General features: G+C 44.1%; 1 protein-coding gene across 1 annotated transcript; it reads left to right on the top strand.

Moving 5' to 3' along the window:
• The first annotated feature begins 1,877 nt into the window (after nt 1–1,877).
• On the top strand, nt 1,878–8,220 carry TINCR (TINCR ubiquitin domain containing). The gene is made up of 2 exons (XM_068271328.1): nt 1,878–2,186; nt 6,467–8,220. Exons 1-2 carry the CDS (start codon nt 1,924–1,926, stop codon nt 6,468–6,470), a joined length of 267 nt encoding a protein of 88 aa, XP_068127429.1. The 5' UTR covers nt 1,878–1,923; the 3' UTR covers nt 6,471–8,220.
• Nucleotides 8,221–25,814: the final 17,594 nt, after the last annotated feature.

The raw sequence follows: 25,814 nt of genomic DNA, 5'->3' as shown, positions 1-25,814 counted from the left end.
TCCAGGCTTATAAGGATTCTTAAGGTACTTAAGGCAGAGTTCTCCTGCAGCCTATTCACAGCAACTAATAGGGCAGTTTGATGTGTTTTATTAGCAGTTTTATTCTGAACATCATGTGTAATAAAGGCTTTAAATTGTGTTCAATGCAAGAGTCTGGGTCTGCCTAAACCTGTGCACTCAAACTTTACAAACATTACACAAAGCAATAAAAACTTCCAAACAAAATGGAGATACTTCATTCTACAAGAATACTACAGCATTCTCAAGTTAAGCCAACCCACAAGAATCGTTAAGTTTCCCTCCTTAGGATTGGTCCACTCATACGCGTCAGCATGCAATCTGACATTTCATCCATACAACTGAATAAACTATGTGCCCAGGTTCCAGAACTTGTATCACCTGTAACTCCCGCTTCCTCAGGCTGCTGAGGATCCGCCTTCAATCAAATTGCTTTATAGCTTCCCAACTCCATTTAGCACATGCAAAGCTCCTTAATGTGGTGAAAGTTTTTCTCTCTTCTGTCCCTTTATAATTCAGAGTAATTTACAGTGTCTTGCAATTTTAGCTTCTTTTAAAATAACACTTGCACATGTGTGGCAATTAACTTTGCAACAGCTAAAAAACAGCAGAGGGTTTTAGACTACAATCGCGTGCCTAAGGTGGAAAACTTGTATTGTGTGACGACCAGGCTGCCTGAAGGAGGCCAGGAGAATACTAAGTGATCCTGAAATTTGTGTAACGTCAGTTGCTAAACCCCTTCCAAAGATAGTTAGAAGGAGGGCTCTGGATAGCATAGAGCCTTCCTGTTCCACAATCAGGCCCGTCATTCCAGCGCTATCTTTGGGTGTAGCTATTTGTCCTGGCCCTTCAAACCTACTCATGTAAGTTGTTGTCGCCACCTCCCACACTTACTAAGCTCCTTGGTGTCTAATGCCCCCCACCCCATATACATTTCCATGGTGTCTAATGCCCCCCTCCGCTGTACAGTTCCCTGGTGTCTAGTGACCTCCCTCTCTCTCCTATACAGCTCCCTGGTGGCTAATGGCCTTTTTCCCCTATACAGTTCTCTGGTGTCTAGTGGCCCTCCACTTTCCCCTATACAGTTCCCTGTTGACTAATGCCTCTTCCCTCCCCTATGCAGTTCCCTGGTGTCTAGTGGTCATACCTCCCCTATACGGTTTCCTGGTGTCCTCGCCCCCTCCCTCTGCTATACAGTTCTTTGGTGTCTAGAGGCCCTTTCTCTTCCCTATACAATTTCCTGGTGTCTAGTGACCTCCCATATATAGATCCCTGGAGTCTAGTGCCCCCATACAGTTTCCTGGTGTCTAGTGAGTTTCTCCCTCCTCGCAAATATGGCTTCCCTTGTGATCTAGGGCTTCACCCCCAGTATAGGTGGGTTGGTGGTCTAGTGTGGGCCAAACATAATGCAAAGTTGGAAAACCACTTGGGGGCCAAATTTAATGGCTCTGAGGGCCAGAGTTTGGCATATATCTCCTAGACCGACAGCAAGAAGAGCTCTTAACAGGATGTTTTAGTACATTCAGAGTATACTTCCAAAAAGACATCCAGTGACAAATTGTAGTTGGGGAGATATTTCTAGCCATATCTAGTAAATGCTTGCTGGGCGATCTGTAACTCTAGTTAAGCAAAACAAATAGAACCAGCAATTTAATTACATTAAACCCAAGAAATATCTTATAGATGTATTTCCATATGAATATAAGAAGTGTAAGTCTAGTATGACAGGTAATGATGGCATAGGCCTACATCTCTACAAGACTCTGCATGCCCTGTGTGTGCTTGTGACTACAAGAAGAATGCAGCTAATACCTGTCAGACGAGAAACACAAGAATTTAATAGATACAGGTGCCTTTTCGAGGTATGGCCTCTTCGCTGCTGTAAAATGTTTCACATACATCGATATGGAAAAACTAAAGCGATTAAGTTTACACTGGGTAAAATTTGAGATTCTTGTTCATGTGCCGGAGGACTGTAAGATGTGCTCGGTGATGGTACGGCCAGCAGACACCATAAAGGACCTCCGGGTTCATCTAGTAAAACAAGGAGTCACCTCCTGGAAGAAGCAATTTTCTTACAATGGGAGAGAACTCGGAGAATATGAAACTATTAGAGGCCTCAACATCAAAAGTGGAGCTGTACTTTTACTTGAGCAAATAAATGAAAGGTGAGTAATTCTATTCTGAAAATACTGCATCTGATCTGATCAGGAAGCTTCATTTGTGTGAAAGTAGGATGTACTTAAAATGATTTGCATAGGCTGCCGGGTCCATTTACCACAATCAACACTGAGCAGCATAAAGCATATTTTAGAAAATCATGATGTAAGGAAATAAAATCAAGATGATGTTAATCTTTTGTTATCATATTCGGGCAAATAATTTGGGCAGCAGTGTGCATCAGATGCATTGCAATTAAAGTCCCTTTATATTAGCACAAAATACATTTTAATATAATGTATTCAATAACCAGTGTTTAAAGAAACTCTGTATTGAGAGGTATAAATAGGCTGCTATATGTATTTCCTTTTAAATGGACCCTAAGCAGTACTAAAAAAAAGGAAATTTGAACTTACATGGAGCTTTCTCCAGCCGCCCCATATCCTGCAAGGTGCCCTTGCATCGTCTGAAGCCCCTCCGTGGTTCTGACGGCTTCTCTGCTATCCCAGCGACTTTGGCCAAAGTCACGCATGCGTGGCCCGTCTGCGCACCCGGCACATCATCATGCCTGTTGGTGTAAGCGTCTTGCGTATGCCCGGTGTTCAAAAGTCTAAACCGCGCATGTGCAGGATGCTTATGGCAACCAGCATGATGACGTGCCAGATATGTGGATGGGCAGCGCATGCCCAACTTCAGGCGAAGTTGCCGGGTTAATGGAGCCGCAAGATGGACCACGGAGGAGATCCAGAGGATGCCGAGGGACATTGCGGGCTATGGGGCAGCTAGGGATGCTCCAGGTAAGTCCAGATTTCCTTTTTTAATGCTGCTCAGGGTCCCTTTAAACAATGCCAGTTGCTTCACTGCCATGCTGATGTTTTGGCTTCAGTTGTTTCTGAATCACACACCTGAAACAAGCATGTGGCTAGTGTAGTCACACTTTGGTTGGAGTATCTGATCTGCATACCCGTTCTGGGTCAGTGGCTTAAAGTGTTGGAGCAAGAGTATTGGGATAACAGCCAGGGAACTGGCATAATGTAAAAGGAAAAATAAGGCAACCTCCATATCCTTTTCACTACAGCGCTACTTTACCATAAAGATGTGACAATTTCTATTTCAAAGCAAGAAGTTTTAAATCAGAATGATACCATTTATTGGCAAGCTAAAAAGAATAAGAATAAGCAAGCTTTCGGCCTCGCAGCCTTTGTCGGGCTTGTAAGCCCGACGAATGCTGCAAGGCCGAATGCTTGCTTATTCTTATTCTTTTTAGTTAGCCAATAAATGGTATCATCCTGATTTAAAACTTCTTGCTTTTACTGATGGCTAACACGGTACAATACCCTACTGCTACTTTCTATTTCAAGATAGTCTATGGTATTTTACTCTTCAGGTTTTTTTTACAGGATACTTGTAGCAGGAGAAATATGGAAACTATTATCTTTTCCCTTCTAAATAATGCCAATTGGCTTGCTGTCAGGTTGAATTTAAATTAATAGTACATTGTTTGATATTTTTATCAGATTTAACTGCTAAATAAAAACAATTGTATATCAAATGTTCTTTATGCTGGTCTCAACTGTGTAAGCATATAGTTGTACAATGCAGTAAGGGATTTGATCAAACGTCTGTATTCGAGAAAAAAAAATCAGCATTATTTCAGTTTGGTTGTTTTTCCAATTTAATATGATAAAAAATTGAATCGGAAAGCAAAAAACATTTTTTTATTGAATGAGAAAATTAGGAGCATATCTGACAAATGAGTTCCAGTAAACACTGTGATAACCAAGAAAGATAGTATTAGGGTGATAGGCAATAATGTCATGTGTCCATTGGTGTAAAATTTAGAGGAATGCATGTAAGATTTTGGTAAAGAGTACCCTTTACTGCCCATGCATTTTAAAGAGAAACCGCGACCAAGGATTGAACTTCATCCCAATCAGTAGCTGATAATGAAATCTATTCCTTTTCACAAACGGGTCTTCAGAGGGCTCTATATGGCTGATATTGTGTTGAAACCCCTCCCACAGTGTGATGCCAAGACCATGGTTCTGACATCACACTGTGGGAGCCTTGTTGCATTGTGGGAAATAAGAGCTGTTTCAAACTGCCAAAAAAGCAAGCAGCATCTCCTTCCACTAACATCACCTGCCAGCAGTAAAAATGTCACCATGTGATAAACGTCAGAATGTAAATCAGGGAGAGGAAATATTTTACAATGTGCAAGCACTGACTAAATCATTTATACATAATTATTGTGAAAATAAATGCACTCTTTTATTTCATTATTTTCACTGGAGTTCCTCTTTAAAGGACAACAGATCCCAAACACAGATGAGTAACAGAAGGGGGGGGGGGGGGGGAGGGCAGGCATGTATGGTGAGCTGTCCTAATGCTCACTGCTCCCCCGTTCTCCTTTCTGCCCGCTCGTTTAGCTGCAATTTCCCAATGGCCCCGTCTTCGGTTGTTAGTTGTTATGGCTGCTTCCTCTTTATACAAAATGTTTCTGGATAAATTAAAGGGTACCTTAGCTGACATGTGACATGGGGTTATATTCATACAACTGTAGTAAAACTGCCATGCACAGCCTGTGCACAGTATTTTTACTGGTACTTGCACCAGTTACATAGAGTGTGTTGCACAAACTGATAGCTAATTACAGGCTATAAAACTCTTTTATGGCAGAGAGACAATTCTGAGTGAAGGAAATAGATTAAAAAAGGTCAATAGTTCTAAATAGGGGTTGTAAAACATCTAAAACTGTCAACATTCAACTGAGACAATAAAAACTTAATTTATTTTTTAGCTTTTTAACACAAAATAAGACTGTGGCATTCCAAGAAAATCCTAGTTATGAATAAAACTACAGATACAGTTATGAATCTAATCAGTTTATTTTCAGTTATTTGCGTTTTCAGCCTCCCTCAAATTGAAAAGAGATGTATTATTTGTAATATGTAACTGTTTCAATTGACAGGCTAGGGTGAGTACCAGGTAGAGGAGACAAAATGTCATTAATTCTTCTTGCTCTGTACATTGGGTTTACATCACCAACAACATTGCAGCTCCTATGTGGGCAAAAAAGAAAACAAAACATAAAAAAACAGATATTAGCTATGGGGCAGAATTAATATTAGAAATGCTTAATACTACAAGATACAGATAATGTCACCTTTAAATGTCAGCATTACATACAAATTTGCATTTAATCAGCTGTAAATGTATTGAAGCTGAGGCTATGTTCTATAATGCAAGAAGACTGAGAAAAAAATCAGGATGCAAATACACTATACAATAGGTCTCTTAGGGCTTGTTCACACTATGGGCCTGATTCACTAAGACAAATAGCATGCCTTATCAAAGTTAGCACGCTTTATCAAAGGTAAGACGCCTTATCAAAGTAGCATAGAGAGCGCTACCAACATGCAGGGGCTCAGGGCAGGACGAGTGGAGCTCTCGTCATTGCCAATTAGCAGGCATAAGTTCGCAATGCTACTCTGATAAGGCGTGTTAACTTTGATAAGGCGTGTTAACTTTGATAAGACATGCTATTTGTCTTATTGAATCAAGCCCTACGTGCGGTGCTGTCAGTTCTGAGGCACTGCACACTGCACAGGGGCCATATGCAAATCACTTTTTCACCTGAGTTTTCTCCTAGGAGATAATTTTGTATCTTCAATTTAAAATAACTTTCCAGTATTTTTCAACTAAAAAATACCAAAAAGAAGATGAAGATGAAAAAAAGTACTATCAAAATTATTTTGAGTGTTTTCTAGCTTTCTGGTGCCTTAAAAGGCATTTTATTGACAAGTTTAAAAATATCAATAAGGAAAAAACTGAGGAGAAAAAGTTAATTGCATATGGGCCATAGTGTGATCTGCAAGATAACATGAATGTGTATTGATGTTCATGTTACTAGTAGTTCCTTAACAGCTGGAGGGCCAAGTTTGCCCATGCCTGGTTTAGACCCAGGCTGGAAGATGATTTACGACATCATTGTGGCACTTTTTGGAGGATTTTATGAGTATTTGGGTATTTAAATCTGGTGGGGTCTTTTTTAGGGTGGAAAATGCTTTAATATTTGAATGAGGATAAGGATTAAACCCTTGTCATGCTGCCCACTGCATCTCTACTAAGAAGAATTCTCCTCACTTTCATCTCCACCAATCATGTGTCACTCTGTCAGGGAATGAGGGGACATTTCTCCAACAAACCACAACCAAAACAAAAGTTGTTGTCTTTTTTGTATTGTATATATTTTTTTTCAAAATGTATTTGTATGTTTTGTATCCAGGTAACAACACGCAAGACAGATGTATCTGAAAAAAAATTCCTGTGACATTTCTCTGGGGATAACACACCTCAGAATGAAAGAATTGTTACGTAAAAGATGGTTAATTGTAAAGACTAAATGGCCACTATGAAGACGTGAGCAAATTAGCACTTTACAGAAGATTTAAGATACGGTGAAAGGAAGGAGATTGTAAAAAACAAAGGAGAACAACTTTCCTTGCTGGAACTTCCTTGGAAGAGTCTAATGACTACTGCCTACATCTCAGGAGTGCACATTCTATTTTATGTAACTATATGTGTGTTCGTCAGACATATTGCCCATTTCCTGTCTGTCTAGTATGGGAAAATGAGAGGCCAATAGCACTCTTTATTTAATGTTATTTATGTAATTAATGGTTTTTTAAATGGTGAGTGACAAATTGTTTAGCGTTTTAAAGTGGACCCAAATTAAAAATACAAGAATTCAGAAATAAAATCTATTTTCTAAATTATAATAATAAATAGCAGCCTTTTTTCAGCTGCATGATGACAAATATAACATATTTTACATTTATTGGAGGAACCCCCTTTCCTTTCATATTGAAGGGAAAAAATCCGGCAGACTGGTGGAGGAGATAAAAAAACAAAAACAAAACACAGGCTGCTATTCTCCGCTTGTGTGAGATTTCACATAGACGACGCCCCTGTGAGGAAAGGTAGCTGATGACAAACACACCCATGATCTAAAACCTCCTACTAAGCTCAGAAGTAATGGCTGCCACCTGTATAACCCTAGTTATGAAAAAAGAAGGTTGAAAAGCATGCACTGAAATGCTCATAGACTTGAAGGAGTGTTTATTTATCTTTGTATGTGTCAGAGTGGTGCAACTAAATATTTAGAATTTAAAAAAAAAATGTTTGGTTTGGGTCCGCTTTAAAGGGCAAAGATTCTTCATGCTGCATAGAGAAGAATAAAAGAGAAGCGTTAAAGCAGAATTGAAGGAAATATTTTTTTATTTTTATCCAACACATATAAGTAGATACTTGTTTTTTATCCTTTAATGTTTAAATTATACCATTTTCAAACCCCATTGCAGTTACACACATGGACCAGGCTTCCTTACAGTAGTAGACTGCCACTGTTAATCTTCAAGGCTGGAGACAGTGCTATTGTTAAGATGGAGGGGAAGGAAGTGATCACGTGACCACAATTTTGGTGGCTTAGCACAGTATTGTTTTTTAACTAAGTACTTGTGGTCACTACAGGATTCCAGCAATCACATTTGTAAAACAATTCTTGGAGGGCCACTTTGATGGATTCTTGAACATAGTTGACATTAGTATTGTGCAGATAATATGATCTCACAAGATGCACAGTGAGTACCATTTTGAAATAACTATCATTGCTTATAGGTTCTGCAGCAAAAGTACAGACAGCCTAGCTAAGTAATTTGCAAGTACCCAATCATTTTTTTCTAATAACTAGCAACAAATAAAAAGCAGAAGGATACTGATGCCGAGATAACTTTAGCTGCACAGCAGGAAATTTGATCTCTTTACTTTGTCAGTGATTACCAGCAAGACAGGGCTGTCAACACCAAGTGCCTGAGTGAAATATTCCTATACTGTTGTAACCCAGTCAAAGCGACTAAATCATTAGGATTAGCATTGCTAGGTTATCTCCAACTTTCTTACTAGAAAAAAATATATACATCAAAACAGTTAAATACACAGGGAATAAATGCTGCCTCTGTTATCCACAACATAACTAATATACAGTGGTTTGCAAAAGTATTGAAGTTTTCCACATTTTGTCACATTACTGCCACAAACATGAATCAATTTTATTGGAATTCCACGTGAAAGACCAATACAAAGTGGTGTACATGTGAGAAGTGGAACAAAAATCATACAGGATTCCAAACATTTTTTTACAAATAAATAACTGCAAAGTGGGGTGTGCGTAATTATTCAGCCCCCTGAGTCACTACTTTGTAGAACCACCTTTTGCTGCAATTACAGCTGCCAGTCTTTTAGGGTATGTTTCTACCAGCTTTGCACATCTAGAGACTGAAATCCTTGCCCATTCTTCTTTGCAAAAAAGCTCCAGCTCAGTCAGATTAGATGGACAGCGTTTGTGAACAGAAGTTTTCTGATCTTGCCACAGATTCTCGATTGTATTTAGATCTGGACTTTGACTGGACAATTCAAACACATGGATATGTTTTGTTTTAAACCATTCCATTGTTGCCCTGGCTTTATGTTTAGGATCGTTGTCCTGCTGGAGGGTGATCCTCCGCCCCAGTCTCAAGTCTTTTGAAGACTCCAAGAGGTTTCCTTCCAAGATTGCCCTGTATTTGGCTCCATCCATCTTCCCATCAACTCTGACCAGCTTCCCCGTCCCTGCTGAAGAGAAGCACCCCCAGAGCATGATGCTGCCACCACCATATTTGACAGTGGGGATGGTGTGTTCAGAGTGATGTGCAGTGTTAGTTTTCTGCCACACATAGAGTTTTGCATTTTGGCCAAAAAGTTCAATTTTGGTCTCATCTGACCAGAGCAACTTTTTCCACATGTTTGCTGTGTCCCCCACATGGCTTGTGGCAAACTGCAAACAGGACTTCTTATGCTTTTCTGTTAACAATGGCTTTCTTCTTGCCACTTTGTGCAGTGCACGACTAATAGTTGTCCAATGGACAGATTCCCCCACCTGAGCTGTAGATCTCTGCAGCTAGTCCAGAGTCACCATGGGGCTCTTGACTGCATTTCTGATCAGTGCTCTCCTTGTTCGGCCTGTGAGTTTAGGTGGACGGCATTGTCTTGGTAGGTTTACAGTTGTGCCATACTCCTTCCATTTCTGAATGATCGCTTGAACAGTGCTCTGTGGGATGTTCAAGGCTTTGGAAATCTTTTTGTAGCCTTAGCCTGCTTTAAAATTCTCAATAACTTTATCCCTGACCTGTCTGGTGTGTTCTTTGGACTTCATGGTGTTGTTGCTCCCAATATTCTCTTAGACAACCTCTGAGGCCGTCACAGAGCAGCTGTACTTGTACTGATATTAGATTACACACAGGTGCACTCTATTTAGTCATTAGCACTCATCAGGCAATGTGTATGGGCAACAGACTGCACTCAGACCAAAGGGGCTGAATAATTATGCACACCCCACTTTGCAGTTATTTAATTGTAAAAAATGTTTGGAATCATGTATGATTTTCATTCCACTTCTCACGTGTACACCACTTTGTATTGGTCTTTCACGTGGAATTCCAATAAAATTGATTCATGTTTGTGGCAGTAATGTGACAAAATGTGGAAAACTTCAAGGGGGCAGAATACTTTTGCAAGCCACTGTATATTATATACAATATACAGAAAGAACTGCACAGGTTTGATTCCTCAGGATCTTGCAGGGGGTAAAGGTAGCCATACACTGGTCGATTTGCCATAAGATTCGACCAACAGATAGATCCCTCTCTGATCAGATCTGATCAGAGAGGGATCGTATGGCTACCTTTACTGCAAACAGATTGTGAACCGATTTCAGCCTGAAACCGTTCACAATCTGTTGTGGTGGTGGTGGTGCTGCTGCCGCCGCTCCCTCCGCCCGCATGACCGCATACATTACCTGCTCCGCCAGCGACTCCAGTCCCCAGGTCTCCGCTATCTTCTCTGCTCTGGTCTCCAGGTCCAGCATGCTTTACTTCTTCCTGCCCGGCAGGAAGTTTAAACAGTAGAGCGCCCTCTACTGTTTAAACTTCCTGCTGGGCAGAAGGAACTGAAGCATGCCGGAGACCAGCGCGGACACGGAGCAGCGGTGACCGGGGGTAGTCGTGCCGGCGGAGCAGGTAATGTATGCGGCTCTATTGCGTCGGTCGTCGGGTACTCGAACGCCGCTAGCGACGCGCTCCCTACCCGCGGGCGATCGACGGTAATTTTCCGCACGGAGCGATCGATGGGATCGGACGAAATGGATCGAAATTCGGCGTGTAGCGCGAACAATTGGCAGCAGATTTGATCCCAGTGATCGAATCTGCTGTCGAAACGGTGGCAAATCGGGCCAGTGTATGGCCAGCTTTACTGTCAAGTTTTAAATTACACTAACATTCAGCCTTTATCTTTATGGTGCCATTTCTTGAACTGAAGCCCAGGCAACCAGCTAATTACACAGTTGAATTAATGTCTGTGTAAAATGTATTACTAGCCAAAAGATTTGCTGCTTTGTCTATCCAGTCTTGTGAATCTGCCAGCTCAGTAAAACACCACACCCAACCAGTACAAGCGACTCAGTGTCCTCACCTTAATCTGCTTTGCATTTAAAATGTGCCTGAGATCTCGGAATCAAAAGATTTTATACTTACCTGGGGCTTCCTCCAGTCCCATGAGCACCCATGCGTCCCTTGTTGTCTTCCCGAGTGCCTCAGTTCGGCCGCAATTAGTCCCTGCGCATGCGCAGAACAGCCGACTGGCACAACTGAGCCAGATTACCGGGAGGACGGTGAGGGATGCATAAGCGCTCATGGGGCTGGAGGAAGCCCCTGGTGAGTATAAAATCTTTTGATTCCAAGATCTCAGATTTACTTTAAACAACACAGGATAGGCAAAGTCCATCCTCAAGCTCATATTGTTACTGTGACAGTATTGTGCAATTTAGTGGACCCTGACCCGATCACAGTACTGTCTATCCTCTTCCATTTTGAGTGTTGAGGGGATTAGGCTACTTTCATATCCGTTGCATTGTGCATCCAGAAAAATCTGATCACAAAAGTGATCAAAAGTTGCATCGAATGTTTTCAATGGGGTGGGTTACATACAGTGCAGCATACAGTCCATAGACTTATGCTTGCACCAAAGTCCAGGTTAATCAGTACTCGATCATCTGGAAATCTCAACAAACTGGAGGTCAGTGGGGGGAGCTATGTGGGCGGTGGGGCGTTTCTTTTTTATTATGCAGAGCAGCATGCAACGGAATAAATTACAAAACCTCCGGGTGCTGGTCCTTTTCACTCCTGCAGCTGCCGCCTGCTCTGCTGAAACCTTGTTTGGCTCCTGGCATGTCACCTGACCTGCATAAGAGCCGTACAGAGCGGATGCAGTACAGCAGTTGGGAGCTTCAGGAAGTGAAGAGGTCTGGCATGAGAGGTATTGTAAGTTGTTTCTGCTGTGCGCTGCTCTGCATTTCATCTGTGAGGGGAGGTTAGTGTTAAATTTCATCTTAAATTATCAAGCAACCGGAACCTACACATACCCGGCATCAGGCAATCCTGTGATATGGGGATAACCCATCAAGTCGGAGCAAAAGGTCTATTTAGCTGTGCCGGATACTGGGGACGTTACTGTATAGATAGTACGTCTATTGCTTTGATAAAAAATATAAAAAATTTAATGAGCACATTTCTGGATTATATGGTGATACTAGTATCTATATATTTACCTGGGGTTTAGCTTTTCACACAGTAACTGTACACATCCAGGTTACTGGGCACTGCAGATGCCTCCCCTAAGCCAAGGAACTACATCTCTAGCAGCTCTTCTTCCAGACTATGCATGCAGAATGACCTATGTTGTTTCATAATGTGTTTTCCCAACATTGCATGCATGATCCTATATACAGTACTTATATTATTTTCAGTATTATAGTTTATGGTAGAGCTTTTTCTCATTGTATTAGGACTATGTAACACATGCAGACAAAATGCACTAAGACATTATTTGCAATGCAAGTTGCAATCTTTATTTAATGAAACTGCATTAATTATGTATAGGGATGAGCAAAAAACAAGATAAACAAACATGCCAATCTCCATGGACCCACTTGGGGCTCGTACTTGAGCGGATTTCAGCAATGGATACCAGTGTACACTGTGCAGGGACAACAGATATTGGATAGATAGCACTGCCTGATCAGCACATGCATGTGCATTCTGACATAACAATGCATGCAGCATTTGATACACAACACAGAGCTGTCCCATTCAGTGGTACATCACCGCAAGTAGTTGACCAGTTGCAGAGTAGATGGTAAAGTCGACAATTGTTTCGTGCTTGTCAGCGTTTTTTCACAGACAAGACTCTATGGCGGGGAGAAGCTCACCGCCATTCGTATTGCTTGGCGTTATAAGAGTGACGCCAAGCCTTCCTCCAAACTTCCGGACCGCCCCCTGCCTGTTCCACTCACATTGAAGAGCAGAAGAGCGCGCGCGCTCCACCATGGAGCGCACGTCAGGCGTCCGCTTCCCCAATAGGACTCTGTTTATTACGGCGCACACTCACGTAATGACGTGAGGTGCGTTACCATAACCTCCGCCATCAGGCGGATTCCGTCCTACTGTATTGGCCAAAGATAATGGCCAGCAGTGCTGGGACGTTTTAGGAGAGTCCCTTTATTGCGGGCTGAAAAAAGAAAGGGGCAGGATCCAGTCGGCTGGAACACAGGCTGCACGGCTAATAACAATCCCCATAAGTAAACAGATCTATACAAGTAGATAATCAGTATATACCTATCTAAGGACCCAAAGCATCAAGGAGCAGACCATAAGTGTAAGTTAAAGCACCAGGAGATAAGAGAGAGTGGTGAAGGATAGAGGATAGAGAGTCCTATTGGGGAAGCGGACGCCTGACGTGCGCTCCATGGTGGAGCGCGCGCGCTCTTCTGCTCTTCAATGTGGGTGGAACAGGCAGGGGGTGGTCCGGAAGTTTGGAGGAAGGCTTGGCGTCACTCTTATAACGCCAAGCAATACGAATGGCGGTGAGCTTCTCCCCGCCATGGAGTCTTGTCTGTGAAAAAGCGCTGACAAGCGCGAAACAATTGTCGACATTACCATCTACTCTGCAACTGGTCAACTACTTGCGGTGATGTATTACTGAAATAACATCTGAAATATCTTGTATGTTACTCCGGGAATAAATGAAGCTTTATGAACTGGTGCCCACGTTAAGTTGTTTCTATTGATGCTAAGTTTGAAGGTTCTGTCAGAGTGGAGGCACAGTGTTAGAAGCCAGTCCAGTAGAGTACAGAGTAATCTCCCGGCAGAATCCAATACATTGTGTGCGAGGTACTTTGTCTTTTGTGTTGAACGCTGTCCTATTCAGTGTATTTGAATGGGGTCAGCTCTGCTATAGAGAGCAACACAGGTGCCATGTGTTTGTGTAAAATGCTCAGCCACCTGCATTGCAGATAAACTCAATAGTGTGCCCAGGTCCTGGGAGAATTACCCTATTAAAGTCTCTAGATGCTTTTTAAAGTGAGTCTGAAGGGAGAATAAAAGTAAAAAACTGATACTCACCTAAAGGCTCTGGGTCCTTCAGAGCCTTCCCGTTCTTCTCCCGGTCCCCGCATTCCCCCACAGGCTCTCCTGTTAGCAGTCTACGACCATTCAGTCATAGACTGCTTTCTTCCGGGTTGGGCTGGCTTTGACAGTCTTCGGAAGCACTCTGGCATCCCGAAGGTGGGCCACTCCGTACTGCGTAAATGTAGGGGCCTGGGGGGGGAATGAGGAGACCATCAGGAGAATGGCAAGGCTCTATGGCAGGGGTCCCCAACCCTTTCCGGCTCTGGGACTGCTTTCTGACCAAATTTTTCTCTGGGGACCGGGGGGGTTGGGGGGGAGGGGTCGTCGGCGATGCGTGACCTAGTGGACAGTGTCATATGCAGTGGGTTGGGGGGGGGTTGTTGCCCCAGTATAGGGAGATAGGGAGTTTAGTTGCCCCAGTATGGCTAGTATAGTTGCCCCAGTATAGCCAGTATAGTGCCCCAGTATAGCCAGTATAGTGCCCCAGTATTGCCAGTATAGTGCCCCGTGTAGCCAGTATAGTGCCCCAGTATAGCTAGTATAGTGCCCCAGTATAGCCAGTATAGTGCTCCAGTATAGCCAGTATAGTGCCCCGTGTAGCCAGTATAGTGCCCCAGTATAGCTAGTATAGTGCCCCAGTATAGCCAGTATAGTGCTCCAGTATAGCGCCCCGTGTAGCCAGTATAGTGCCCCAGTATAGCTAGTATAGTGCCCCAGTATAGCTAGTATAGTGCCCAGTATAGTTAGTATAGTGCCCAGTATAGCTAGTATAGTGCTCAGTACAGCCAGTATAGTGCCCCAGTATAGCTAGTATAGTGCCCAGTACAGCGAGTATGGTGCCCAGTATAGTGCCCCAGTACAGCCAGTATAGTGCCCAGTACAGCCAGTATAGTGCCCCAGTATAGCTAGTACAGTGCCCAGTACAGCCAGTATAGTGCCCCAGTATAGCTAGTACAGTGCCCAGTACAGCCAGTATAGTGCCCCAGTATAGCTAGTACAGTGCCCAGTGCAGCCAGTATAGTGCCCCAGTATAGCTAGTATAGTGCCCAGTGCAGCCAGTATAGTGCCCCAGTATAGCAAGTATTTTGCCCCAGTATAGCGCCCCAGTATGGCTAGTATAGTTCCCTAGTATGGCGCCCCAGTATAGCTAGGTGAGTGCCCAGTGTAGCGCCCTAGTATGGGTGGGTGTGTAGGTAGTGCCCCTCTCCCCAAACGGCCGCACGCCTGTTACCTTATGAGCGGCGGCCGCTTCCTTCCTTATAGTCCCCCAGGCGCCGCTCTCCTCTTATCGGCAACATCTTACAGCAGCGCGTATTGCGACTGCTGTAAGGAGGGAAGGAAGCGCGTCAGCGGTTCCCATGGTAACGGCGATGCATATCGCCGCTACAGGAAGCCGCTGATGCGCTTCCTACCCTTCCTTACAGCAGTCGCAATACGCGCTGCTGTAAGATGTTGCCGATAAGAGGAGAGCGGCGCCTGGGGGACTATAAGAAAGGAAGCGGCCGCCGCTCATAAGGTAACAGGAGCGGTGGCCGCGGGGGGAGGGGCGAGAGGCCAGACACGCCGCGGCCTGGTAGGAGACTGCCAACGGACCGGCAGTGGGTCGCGGCCCGGTGGTTGGGGACCCTATGGGACCCTGAGCCTTCGCTCTCCTTAGGTATGTTTTTTTATTTTTAGTCTCACATCAGTATTACTTTAAGCACCTAGATAACTAATTAGAAGCTACTAGTTCAACTTTTTTACCTTCCTGGGTCAGTGGAGATTTGCATATTGTACACAAGTTATGCATTGTTCTATAAAGCATAATTCTCTGAGCTGTTCTCTGTTTAGCTCTGCAGTATGTTCAAAATATAAAAATTCAAATATTTATGTTATTTTGCTTCTGTTACAATCTCAAAGCCGATAGTAGTCATTGTATTGCTCAAGAATGCAGGTAGTGAAGTTCAAAGTTTAAGCATTCCTTTCACATAGTTTCACACAAGCATGTTTACTGGAATAAGAAGAAAATTTGTCTATACCTTACTTGTCTAAATATTCTTTTCATCAATATCCCTGGCCTTTTCTAATCCTGGGAAATGAGGATAACCCATCAAATATGAGTAAAAGGTCTATCTATATTCACTGGCCTAGAAAATCAACAAGCACAGTAAAACCTTTGTTTACAATTTACAGGTACTTTTGGAGTAGTCTCTTTAAGCACTATTTTGGTACAACTTTTTTTTTTCTTAATTTGAGTATTTAGGCGTTTACTGTATTTCGGTCCACTACTGGATGGTCCAATGGAAAATCAGGGTTGAGCCAAAAATGTTGAAGTCTTTACTTAGCTTCTTACTAAAGGAGAAATTCCACCTGTATTGTAAAATTACTATAAAAGAATATTTATGCTGCACAAACATATTTGTAATTTAATGTAATAAACAAAACAAAAAAATATAATTTCCATTCAATTAACAATCAGGCACAAAATTGCAAAACCAAGAATAAGCTCAGATTGGTTTTATGTTTGGAGTACAGATTGCTCACACACTATATTTCACATCCTATCAAAAAAATGCCTTTTAAGCTACCAGCAAGCAAGAAAATACTCAGAATAATTTCAACAGTACTTTTTCAACTACTTTATGGTGCTTTTTCAATTGCAAAGTGCTGAAAAGTTATTTCAAAAAGAAGATGAAAATTATCTCCTAGAAGAAAACTTAGAAGAAGAAGTGAATAGAATCGGGCCCAATTACTGTTAGGTGTGATCACTCCAGGATTGCTCTAAAAATGCTGCATGCAGCGCTTTTGCATTGAAATTGTGATAGCAACAATGCAGTGGAATTGCCCTCTTAGGGTTTCATTTGGCAGTGGTCCCAGGTCCTAGGGACACTGGGAATGTATGTGTTTTATACTTATACAACTGTTCATTGATGTTGTCTCTGCCACCGTTAATTTCCCCGAACCCAATCTAGAAGTGATGGGGCACAAGGCAGTTATAAGAACCCAAGAAACGTTCTAACTACCTTACTGCACTGTGCACTATCCAAAACTAATACAGATGGACCCCTAGGATATATATATTGTCACAGGAGCCCTTGTGGCTGACCGCACTTAGCCTTCTAAACGGTGCCAGCGCACAGATCGTGCGAACTCTGGTCGCAGTCAATGCGCAGGAACCGTTAAGAATTAGCCGCGGACAACTCAGAAGGGAGCCCGTGAGACACGGGTGATTACCACTTCACCCACTGGTTCAGAGTAAACTGCCACCACCGCGGTTATCATGGGACCGTGGGGCCCACTAACTGACTGACTAATCCTGCGAATAAAACGGTTAAACACACGATATTCTGTCTAGCCAACAACAAACAAACAGTAGCGTATCTTCAGAGACCCGGGATCATTTCTGTGTGTGCTGATAAGCAGGGTAGCGGAAAGTGAATGACTTGGAGAAAGTCGTTTATTCACGCAATATAAATAATTAATATATACAGACAATTATTAAACAGTAATAGCCAGTATGAAAAATAAAAGAAGGGAGAAAAATACTTAGTTCCTGGAAAGATGTCCTTATTGTGGGAAGAATCATAAAGTCCTTGGTTTCAAAGTCCAGAGTTCAGAGTTCAGACCAGGTGGATACCAGCATATCCTCAAGCTGGCATCTGATGAGTGCAAGATGGTTCAGTGTGGAGGACTCTGAGTTTGAGTCCTCAGCCATTCTTATGCCCCTGCTTCAGTAGGAGGGAGTGAGGGCGGGGAGCTATACACCTCCTTCAAAGATGAGATGAGCCCTCCTCTTGTACTGGGGCTAGAAATCATATCTACCCATATATGGGCTCTATCTCACAGAACCGTACAGGTCAGGGCAGATTTACTAATATTTTCAGATCTGCCTCGATGTACCCAGCAGTCTGATACCAAACATGAGGGGTGGGACCCCTGTGGTACCATTAGGGCACTGTTGGACTGCCTAACGGGCAGTCTTTACCTCAGAAGGTTCTGAAATGTTCTCAGAACCAACGCCAGGCAGGGCCCTACCTGCTCTGTTAGTTTGGAGGGTCTGCCAGCCTGGCAACACAGAAAATATGATACATATAGCAATTTATGGAATATGAGAGACCCCTGGGATTTATACCAGGTCATTCCCAGGCAAAGGTTCTTTGAAGTTGGCAGCAGCAAGCCACATGTCGGCTCCCTGCTGGGAAAAGGAGTCGGAGTGTCTGAGTTTCCTCACTCTAAATTGGTTCTGTCATGGTGTTTGTCACCTTATACCTGATGGATGGGCCATCAGCACAGCTTGAAGCCAGGGACTCTCTGGGCCCAGGCTCATTAGCATATCAAAAGAGCCATCCTGCAGTTAAGGTGATGCTATTCCTCTGCTAAGAAAGGACTGCAGACCTCCTACACAATAAATCCAGATTCTATCGATTTGAAGCGCAATCGACGCAGAGAATCGAGTGCGATCGCTTTTCTTCACGGGCGGTTACAGGACGCGCCTGCGGCCCCGCAACCGTCCGTGACAGCCCTCCCTGGGGAGAAGGCAGATAGACATTCATCAGCAAGATGTGTGTCGTTGCCGCTAACCTGCGAGATCTGATCTAGTTCCCCGTTGGCGCTCTGGGGTCGGCTGCCCGCTGCGGGTCGGCCAACCTGGCTGACGGGTCTCGGGTTGCCGGTGCGGCGGGAAAACCTATTGGAGCCTGTGGCTCGGTTCCCCTGGACCGGTCGCAGTCTGCTACCCTCAGGGTTGACCCGACATGGACCGTTCTGGACAGGGCGTTTGCGCCACTGCAGTCGGACGTGGTGTCTGCTGGGACTGCTGACAACGGGCAGTGGGTTGGTTAGGTCAACAGCCAGCCCACGCAGGGTTCCCCTGCCAAGTGGCTGTGGACCCAAGGGAACCCCGCGGGAATCCCTGGACCTTCCCAGCTCCTGACAGACGGCACATGCCCTGCAGTAGTTCGCTACATCCCTGTTCATCCGGGGCCAATAATACTGTTTCCGAATACCGGCAAGTGTCTTGCGGACACCCGAGTGCCCTGTCAGAGGATTACCATGTGCGGATTTCAGCACATGTCCCCTGAACGCACTCGGGACCACAAGCCATTTGGTATTCGCGTGTGATCTACCGGTAGGGGGCTGTACAGACTCACTGTACAGTCTCCCACCTTCCCAGTACACCTTGAAAGCGGCCCCGTCTGCGAGGGGCTCAGCGGCTTGCTGCCGGAGCACCTCCAGGTTTGGGTCACTTTGTAGTGCGGCTGAGAATACGGCGCTGTCAGTTTCAGCCAACTGGCTCATGTCACACGAGGCCAGCGGCTGAAAGGTCTCATCCCTGCGGTCAGAGGAGGGGGAGGAGGCCGGAACCCCCTCCACCTGTTCTGAGCTCGGGTTCCGAGCAGTGCAGCTGCGCGGTATGGCTAGCACAGGTACACTGTCAGAATGGCACATATTGGCATTACCTACATCATTGTCACAAGCATTTATAACAGTAACAGGAACATTTTCATCACAGACAGTTTGTACAGTAAACTCAGGTACAGTTACAGCATCATCACAACAGACAGTCTGTACATCAAACTCAGGTGCCTTTGAAGCAGGCACTATTGAACCGGGTACCCTTGAACTGGGCACATTTAACCCACCTCCCCCTGGTGCTCCCCCAAGTGTATAAAGTACCTGGTGGTGGGTGGAGAGTCCGTCTCCTTCCGTGAGCGACAAGGCGGTCGTGGCAGGTTCATAGTAGGACACAAGCTTGCCCAAATCAGTCCCTAGCAACACAGGGACTGGGAGATCCTTCATAACCCCAACAACCCTTTCGTGGACCCCTCCCACTCCCCAATCCAGCTTCACTCTGGCGTGGGCTATGTGGAAAAGGGTGCCCTCTACTCCAGTAAGGGCAAGGGATCGGCTGGAGCTGATGCTCTCCTTTGGCACAAGATGTGAGTGAACTAACGTGATGTCAGCTCCGGTGTCTCGAAATCCGGTGACAACTTTGCCGTTCACTCTAACAAGTTGCTGCTGGTCGGTTCGGTCGCGGATTTCCTTTCCGCGGGCAAACAGGACAAAATCGGATGATCCAGGCTGTGGTTCGCTGGCGGGCTGCCTCTGCTGTGGGTGAGGTGCAGGTGATGCAGATGATCCAGGTGCTGGTGGTGTCTGTCTCCGCTCCGGACAGTCGAATTTCATGTGTCCGGGCTGGCGGCAGTAGTGACAGGTGACCTCTCCAGGCGCTGCAGGCCTGGGTGCAGCAGCTGCGCTGGGTGGCCTCTGTGGCGGACGGCTCACAGGGGCAGGAGGGTCTGCCGAGGTATTGGGCTGACCTCCTCTCCAGCTGGATGGGACAGTTCTGCGGGTATCAGCCACCCGGGTAGTTGCAAAAGTCTCAGCAAGGTCTGCAGCGACAGTTGTTGAAGCCGGCCTGCGTTCTAGCACAAACTGGCGTACATCAGCAGGGCAAATGTTCAGAAATTGTTCCAGGACTATCAAGTCCTCCAAGACATCATAAGACCCTTTGGTGAGGCCTAGTGTCCACTGGCGGAGTGTGGTGAGCAAGCTGCTGGCCACATCTCGGTACGAATCAGAAGGCTTTTTCTGCCAGGCCCTGAACTTTTTCCGATAGGCTTCTGGCGTCAGCTGGTACTTAGTAATGATAGCGTCTTTTATAGCAGCATAATCATTATCCTTCTCCGCAGGCAATTCTGCGAAGGCATCAAGCGCTTTGTAGCGCAGCAAAGGTGTCAGATGTCTGGCCCACTGGTCTTGGGACAGACGATACTGACGGCATGCTTTTTCAAAAGATCGCAAAAACAAGTCAATGTCTGTGTCTTTCTCAATATTAGCAAATTTAAATTTTGCACTTACGGGTGGTGCAGCTCCTTCAGCAGGGAGGCTGGGCGGTGAACTCCGGCTGGCCTGTTGAACCTTTGCCAAGTTTAGCTCATGCTGTCGTTGGCGCTCCCGTTCTCGCTCAGCGGCATCCCTCTCTGCGTGGCGTTCTGCAGATTGGCGCTCCCGTTCCTCTCGTGCTTCCATGTACTGCATGTACTTGTCCAGGTCAGTGTCCATCAGCTTTTGTAATGCCTGCTGCATTAGCGGATCAGTACAAACGGACAGTCCAGTACTGGCCGGTTCCGGGCGAGTACTTTCAGAACCTCTAAGATTGGGGACCACACTGACAGTCTCTGGCGTAATTGTTGCAACAGGGCCCGCAGGATGCTCAACCTCTGTACGCCTAAGATCTTCAGCCTCTGGTTCCCCTTGATTGTCAGATGGGCTGGTATCCACCTCAGCGGACACTCCCGGCTCCCGCAGTTGCTGGGCATCCCATCTGGACAAGTCTGCTATCAGGTCCCGTTTTGTCTTGCGGAGGATGCCAATGCCCCTCTCTTCGCAAAGATTTTCCAGGTCTGCTAGGCACATGTTCTGGTAGTTCCCGGACATTTCCATGCCAAATAAAATAAAACTTTGGGGAAGGGGTACTGGCTACACAGTCTCTCTGTATATATAAAAAATATATTGCCTTCCAGCTACACCAACGAATTAGTTCGTTTCTCGATAGCGCTAGCGCTATCGCAGATACTTTCAGCACAACACAGGTCCCAACCGCTGCCTAACACTGTCACAGGAGCCCTTGTGGCTGACCGCACTTAGCCTTCTAAACGGTGCCAGCGCACAGATCGTGCGAACTCTGGTCGCAGTCAATGCGCAGGAACCGTTAAGAATTAGCCGCGGACAACTCAGAAGGGAGCCCGTGAGACACGGGTGATTACCACTTCACCCACTGGTTCAGAGTAAACTGCCACCACCGCGGTTATCATGGGACCGTGGGGCCCACTAACTGACTGACTAATCCTGCGAATAAAACGGTTAAACACACGATATTCTGTCTAGCCAACAACAAACAAACAGTAGCGTATCTTCAGAGACCCGGGATCATTTCTGTGTGTGCTGATAAGCAGGGTAGCGGAAAGTGAATGACTTGGAGAAAGTCGTTTATTCACGCAATATAAATAATTAATATATACAGACAATTATTAAACAGTAATAGCCAGTATGAAAAATAAAAGAAGGGAGAAAAATACTTAGTTCCTGGAAAGATGTCCTTATTGTGGGAAGAATCATAAAGTCCTTGGTTTCAAAGTCCAGAGTTCAGAGTTCAGACCAGGTGGATACCAGCATATCCTCAAGCTGGCATCTGATGAGTGCAAGATGGTTCAGTGTGGAGGACTCTGAGTTTGAGTCCTCAGCCATTCTTATGCCCCTGCTTCAGAAGGAGGGAGTGAGGGCGGGGAGCTATACACCTCCTTCAAAGATGAGATGAGCCCTCCTCTTGTACTGGGGCTAGAAATCATATCTACCCATATATGGGCTCTATCTCACAGAACCGTACAGGTCAGGGCAGATTTACTAATATTTTCAGATCTGCCTCGATGTACCCAGCAGTCTGATACCAAACATGAGGGGTGGGACCCCTGTGGTACCATTAGGGCACTGTTGGACTGCCTAACGGGCAGTCTTTACCTCAGAAGGTTCTGAAATGTTCTCAGAACCAACGCCAGGCAGGGCCCTACCTGCTCTGTTAGTTTGGAGGGTCTGCCAGCCTGGCAACACAGAAAATATGATACATATAGCAATTTATGGAATATGAGAGACCCCTGGGATTTATACCAGGTCATTCCCAGGCAAAGGTTCTTTGAAGTTGGCAGCAGCAAGCCACATGTCGGCTCCCTGCTGGGAAAAGGAGTCGGAGTGTCTGAGTTTCCTCACTCTAAATTGGTTCTGTCATGGTGTTTGTCACCTTATACCTGATGGATGGGCCATCAGCACAGCTTGAAGCCAGGGACTCTCTGGGCCCAGGCTCATTAGCATATCAAAAGAGCCATCCTGCAGTTAAGGTGATGCTATTCCTCTGCTAAGAAAGGACTGCAGACCTCCTACACAATAAATCCAGATTCTATCGATTTGAAGCGCAATCGACGCAGAGAATCGAGTGCGATCGCTTTTCTTCACGGGCGGTTACAGGACGCGCCTGCGGCCCCGCAACCGTCCGTGACATATATATATATATATATATATATATATATATATATATATATATATATATACACATGTATATACCTGGTATATTTGCTTTGCTACAGCTGTACGCCTTATGGGTCTGGATTTTATTGGTGCCAGCAGGATGCTTTACACAACTACCTGCCTCATGATGAATGTCTTTAGTTGATGTTTGTATGACAGTGACTTTATGTATTTAATATTGAATGTACTGGATGTTAAATGGCCATTTACACATTTTGTTGTTCTATGGCCATTTTTAATAAATATATTAAGTATTTTGCATTTTCATGTCATTTATATATTTATGTAAGCTGCAGATGTAAAAATATAAGATTTGCAACCGCTTGTCTTTGCATGAATGCATTGTGTGTCGGTGCTTTACCTATTAGGGATTTCATTCCAGATTTTACCAAATCACAATTACATTGATTTGTAAACAAAGTACAATCCCATAAGTCAATTAATGTGCTATTTTATTCTGTGTGTGCTGTAAGAAGTTCTGAAAATCTTTTGTAAAGGCTCATACGTCCAACTTAAAGCGGTATAAAACCCTGACATAATATTCAATAAAAACATGTTTTCCTACTTTGTATATGCCATACGGTTATCATATTTGCTTTTGTGCATAAGTATTATTATTAATTTAGAAATTACAAGTTCCCAAAACTGACTTTGCTTTTTATTCATAAGTGCTTTATTCATCTTCTAATGTAAGCAGAAATGCTTTCTGATTGTCTGTCTGTGTTCAGGTGAGTCTGCAGTTTCACATTCCTCACTTGATGCAATTAAGTAAACACAAGATAACCTTATCTCCAGTTCAGATGTGTCCAGCTTTCCTGGCAGGGAGCTTCCAAGTCCTGTGTTTAACCCTTTGAATACTGTTCTAGTAAAAAAAAATAGTAGTAGTATATAATATGCTGTAAATAATTGATTAGAACAAAGAAGAAATGCTGGGTTTCATTCCGCTTTAATGCACAACAAACCACACAACATGACCAACCACACGACAAGTTGTTTACCTGACAAATACACACCAACAAACTAAACAACCAGCTCACTTAAATATTATGCGTGCAAGCTAAATGACAAACTGCACAACATGTCTGCATTTAAAAACAACAAAGTTGTTCAAAAGACTTGAACACACATTCCAACCTGCATGATAGTTGGACAGGTTGATCCATTGCTTAGATATGGCAAACAACTTGTTATCAGCTGGTCATCTGGTGGTTTGCCAGCCGTACACACGCCCAACTTATCTTCTAACAGACAAGTTTGGAAGATAGTTGGACAGATTGTTGGGATGTCTGTATAAGCCTTATGCTAGGTACACAAGATACAATTTTCTGACAGATTTTCTGTCAGATTGACTATTTCCAACAGGTCCAATCTGATTTCCGATCGATTTCTCTATCGATTTTCTATTCACTTCTATTGAAAATCGATCGAAAATCTATCGGAAATCAGATTGGACCTGTTACAAATGTTTATCTGTCAGTAAAGCTGTCAGAAAATTGGATAGTATGTATTTAGCATTAAGTAAGATAATTAGTTATCTCCATCTCAGATGTTGCAAAGCTAGATTTCCAGTGGACTAAACAGAGCTTAGATGCAGGCACACAGCAGCAAATCAGAGTTCTTGTTTGTTTTTTCACTCAGTACCTAATGCTGGGAATACACAATGAGATTTCTCAGCAAATTTACCGTCCGATCGATTTTCTGATCGATTCTCCAATTGTTTTTCTGATCGATTTCCATTCACTTCTATGAAAAATCGATCAGAAAAGCAATCGAAAATGAGAGAGGACCTGTCGGAAATTATCTATCGAACAATCTATCTGCCAAAAAATCTCATGATGTATTTCCAGCATAAAAGATGATTGGCTGCTCTGCACAACTGCTCCACTTTTGTTCCAGTTTTCTATGCACTCTTCTTTATAAACCTGTCACTTTACAGCATATCTGCACATACATTTACTAAGCAGTTATATGAATCAGTTTTGGTTTAAAGCATATCTGAACTCACAAACTCTGTTGTAAATAGAAGCAATATGTAAGGTCCCCTTACAAACGCCATTCCTTTTGTTTGCACAGCTGAAGCTTCTTTCGGGGAAAATGTGTCCCTTTCACTGTCAAATCTTGATCGTGAATCTCTGTGAAGTTGACAACACTGCCACAATGTTGTGCTATTTAAGTTAAGTGTAAGCAAACATCTGGCAAAGAAGGGGGGAAACAAATGTGGAGAAAATTATTTCTTTTTGTAGAGCAGCTATGAGACCTCATCCAGGAACATCACGTCAGCAGGTAAAGCCACCTTCAAAATGCAAAACGCTAGGCCCATGAAACAGGATGAGACACTGTGTGTTATTAAAACAAGTAAAGTAGAACATTGTAGAGATTAAATTGAATGAGGAAAAGCTTAGTTCACTTTTGCTTTAAGGTTGGTGTTAGGCATAAATTGGAGGGTGTGGGAAGTAATAGTAAGTATACATTATGAGACAAGATAAGTGGTAGGCATGTTTTGAAAATTAGTAGAGGCCTGGGAGGGTTATTATTATTATTTAGTATTTACATAGCGCCAAAATCTTCCTCAGAGCTGCACAGAGTATATTGTCTTGTCACTTAACTGTCCCTCGGAGGGGGCTCACAATCTAATCCTTACCATAGTCATATGTCTATGTATGTATTTTGTAGTGTATCATGGTCTAGAGCCAATTTAGGGGGAAGCCAATTAACTTATCTGCATGTTTTTGGGATGTAGCAGGAAACCAGAGTGCCCAGAGGAAAACCACACAGACACAGGGAGAACATACAAACTCCATGCAAATAGTGCCCCACCTGGGATTCGAACCAGGGACCCAGCAAGGTGAGAGAGTTAAACTCTATGCCACCATGGTAAAATATCTTTTGCTTAACAACACACAGCACCAACAGACCGGTGCAGCAATCCCAGGTAACCAGCAGTTATCAGCCCTAATAACACATGTACCACGTCATGGAAATGAGTAGGCTGGTACCTTTAAGTAGCAGTTAAGATTT

This window comes from Hyperolius riggenbachi, chromosome 1, assembly GCF_040937935.1.
Source record: "Hyperolius riggenbachi isolate aHypRig1 chromosome 1, aHypRig1.pri, whole genome shotgun sequence".
NCBI lineage: Eukaryota > Metazoa > Chordata > Amphibia > Anura > Hyperoliidae > Hyperolius > Hyperolius riggenbachi.
The sequence above is the reverse complement of the archived record's forward strand: the minus strand, read 5'-3'. Positions and strand labels throughout refer to the sequence as shown.

What these genes read in the sequence shown, in the direction of transcription:
- TINCR (XM_068271328.1), top strand. Translation starts at nt 1,924, where the DNA reads ATGGAAAAACTAAAGCGATTAAGTTTACACTGGGTAAAATTTGAGATT.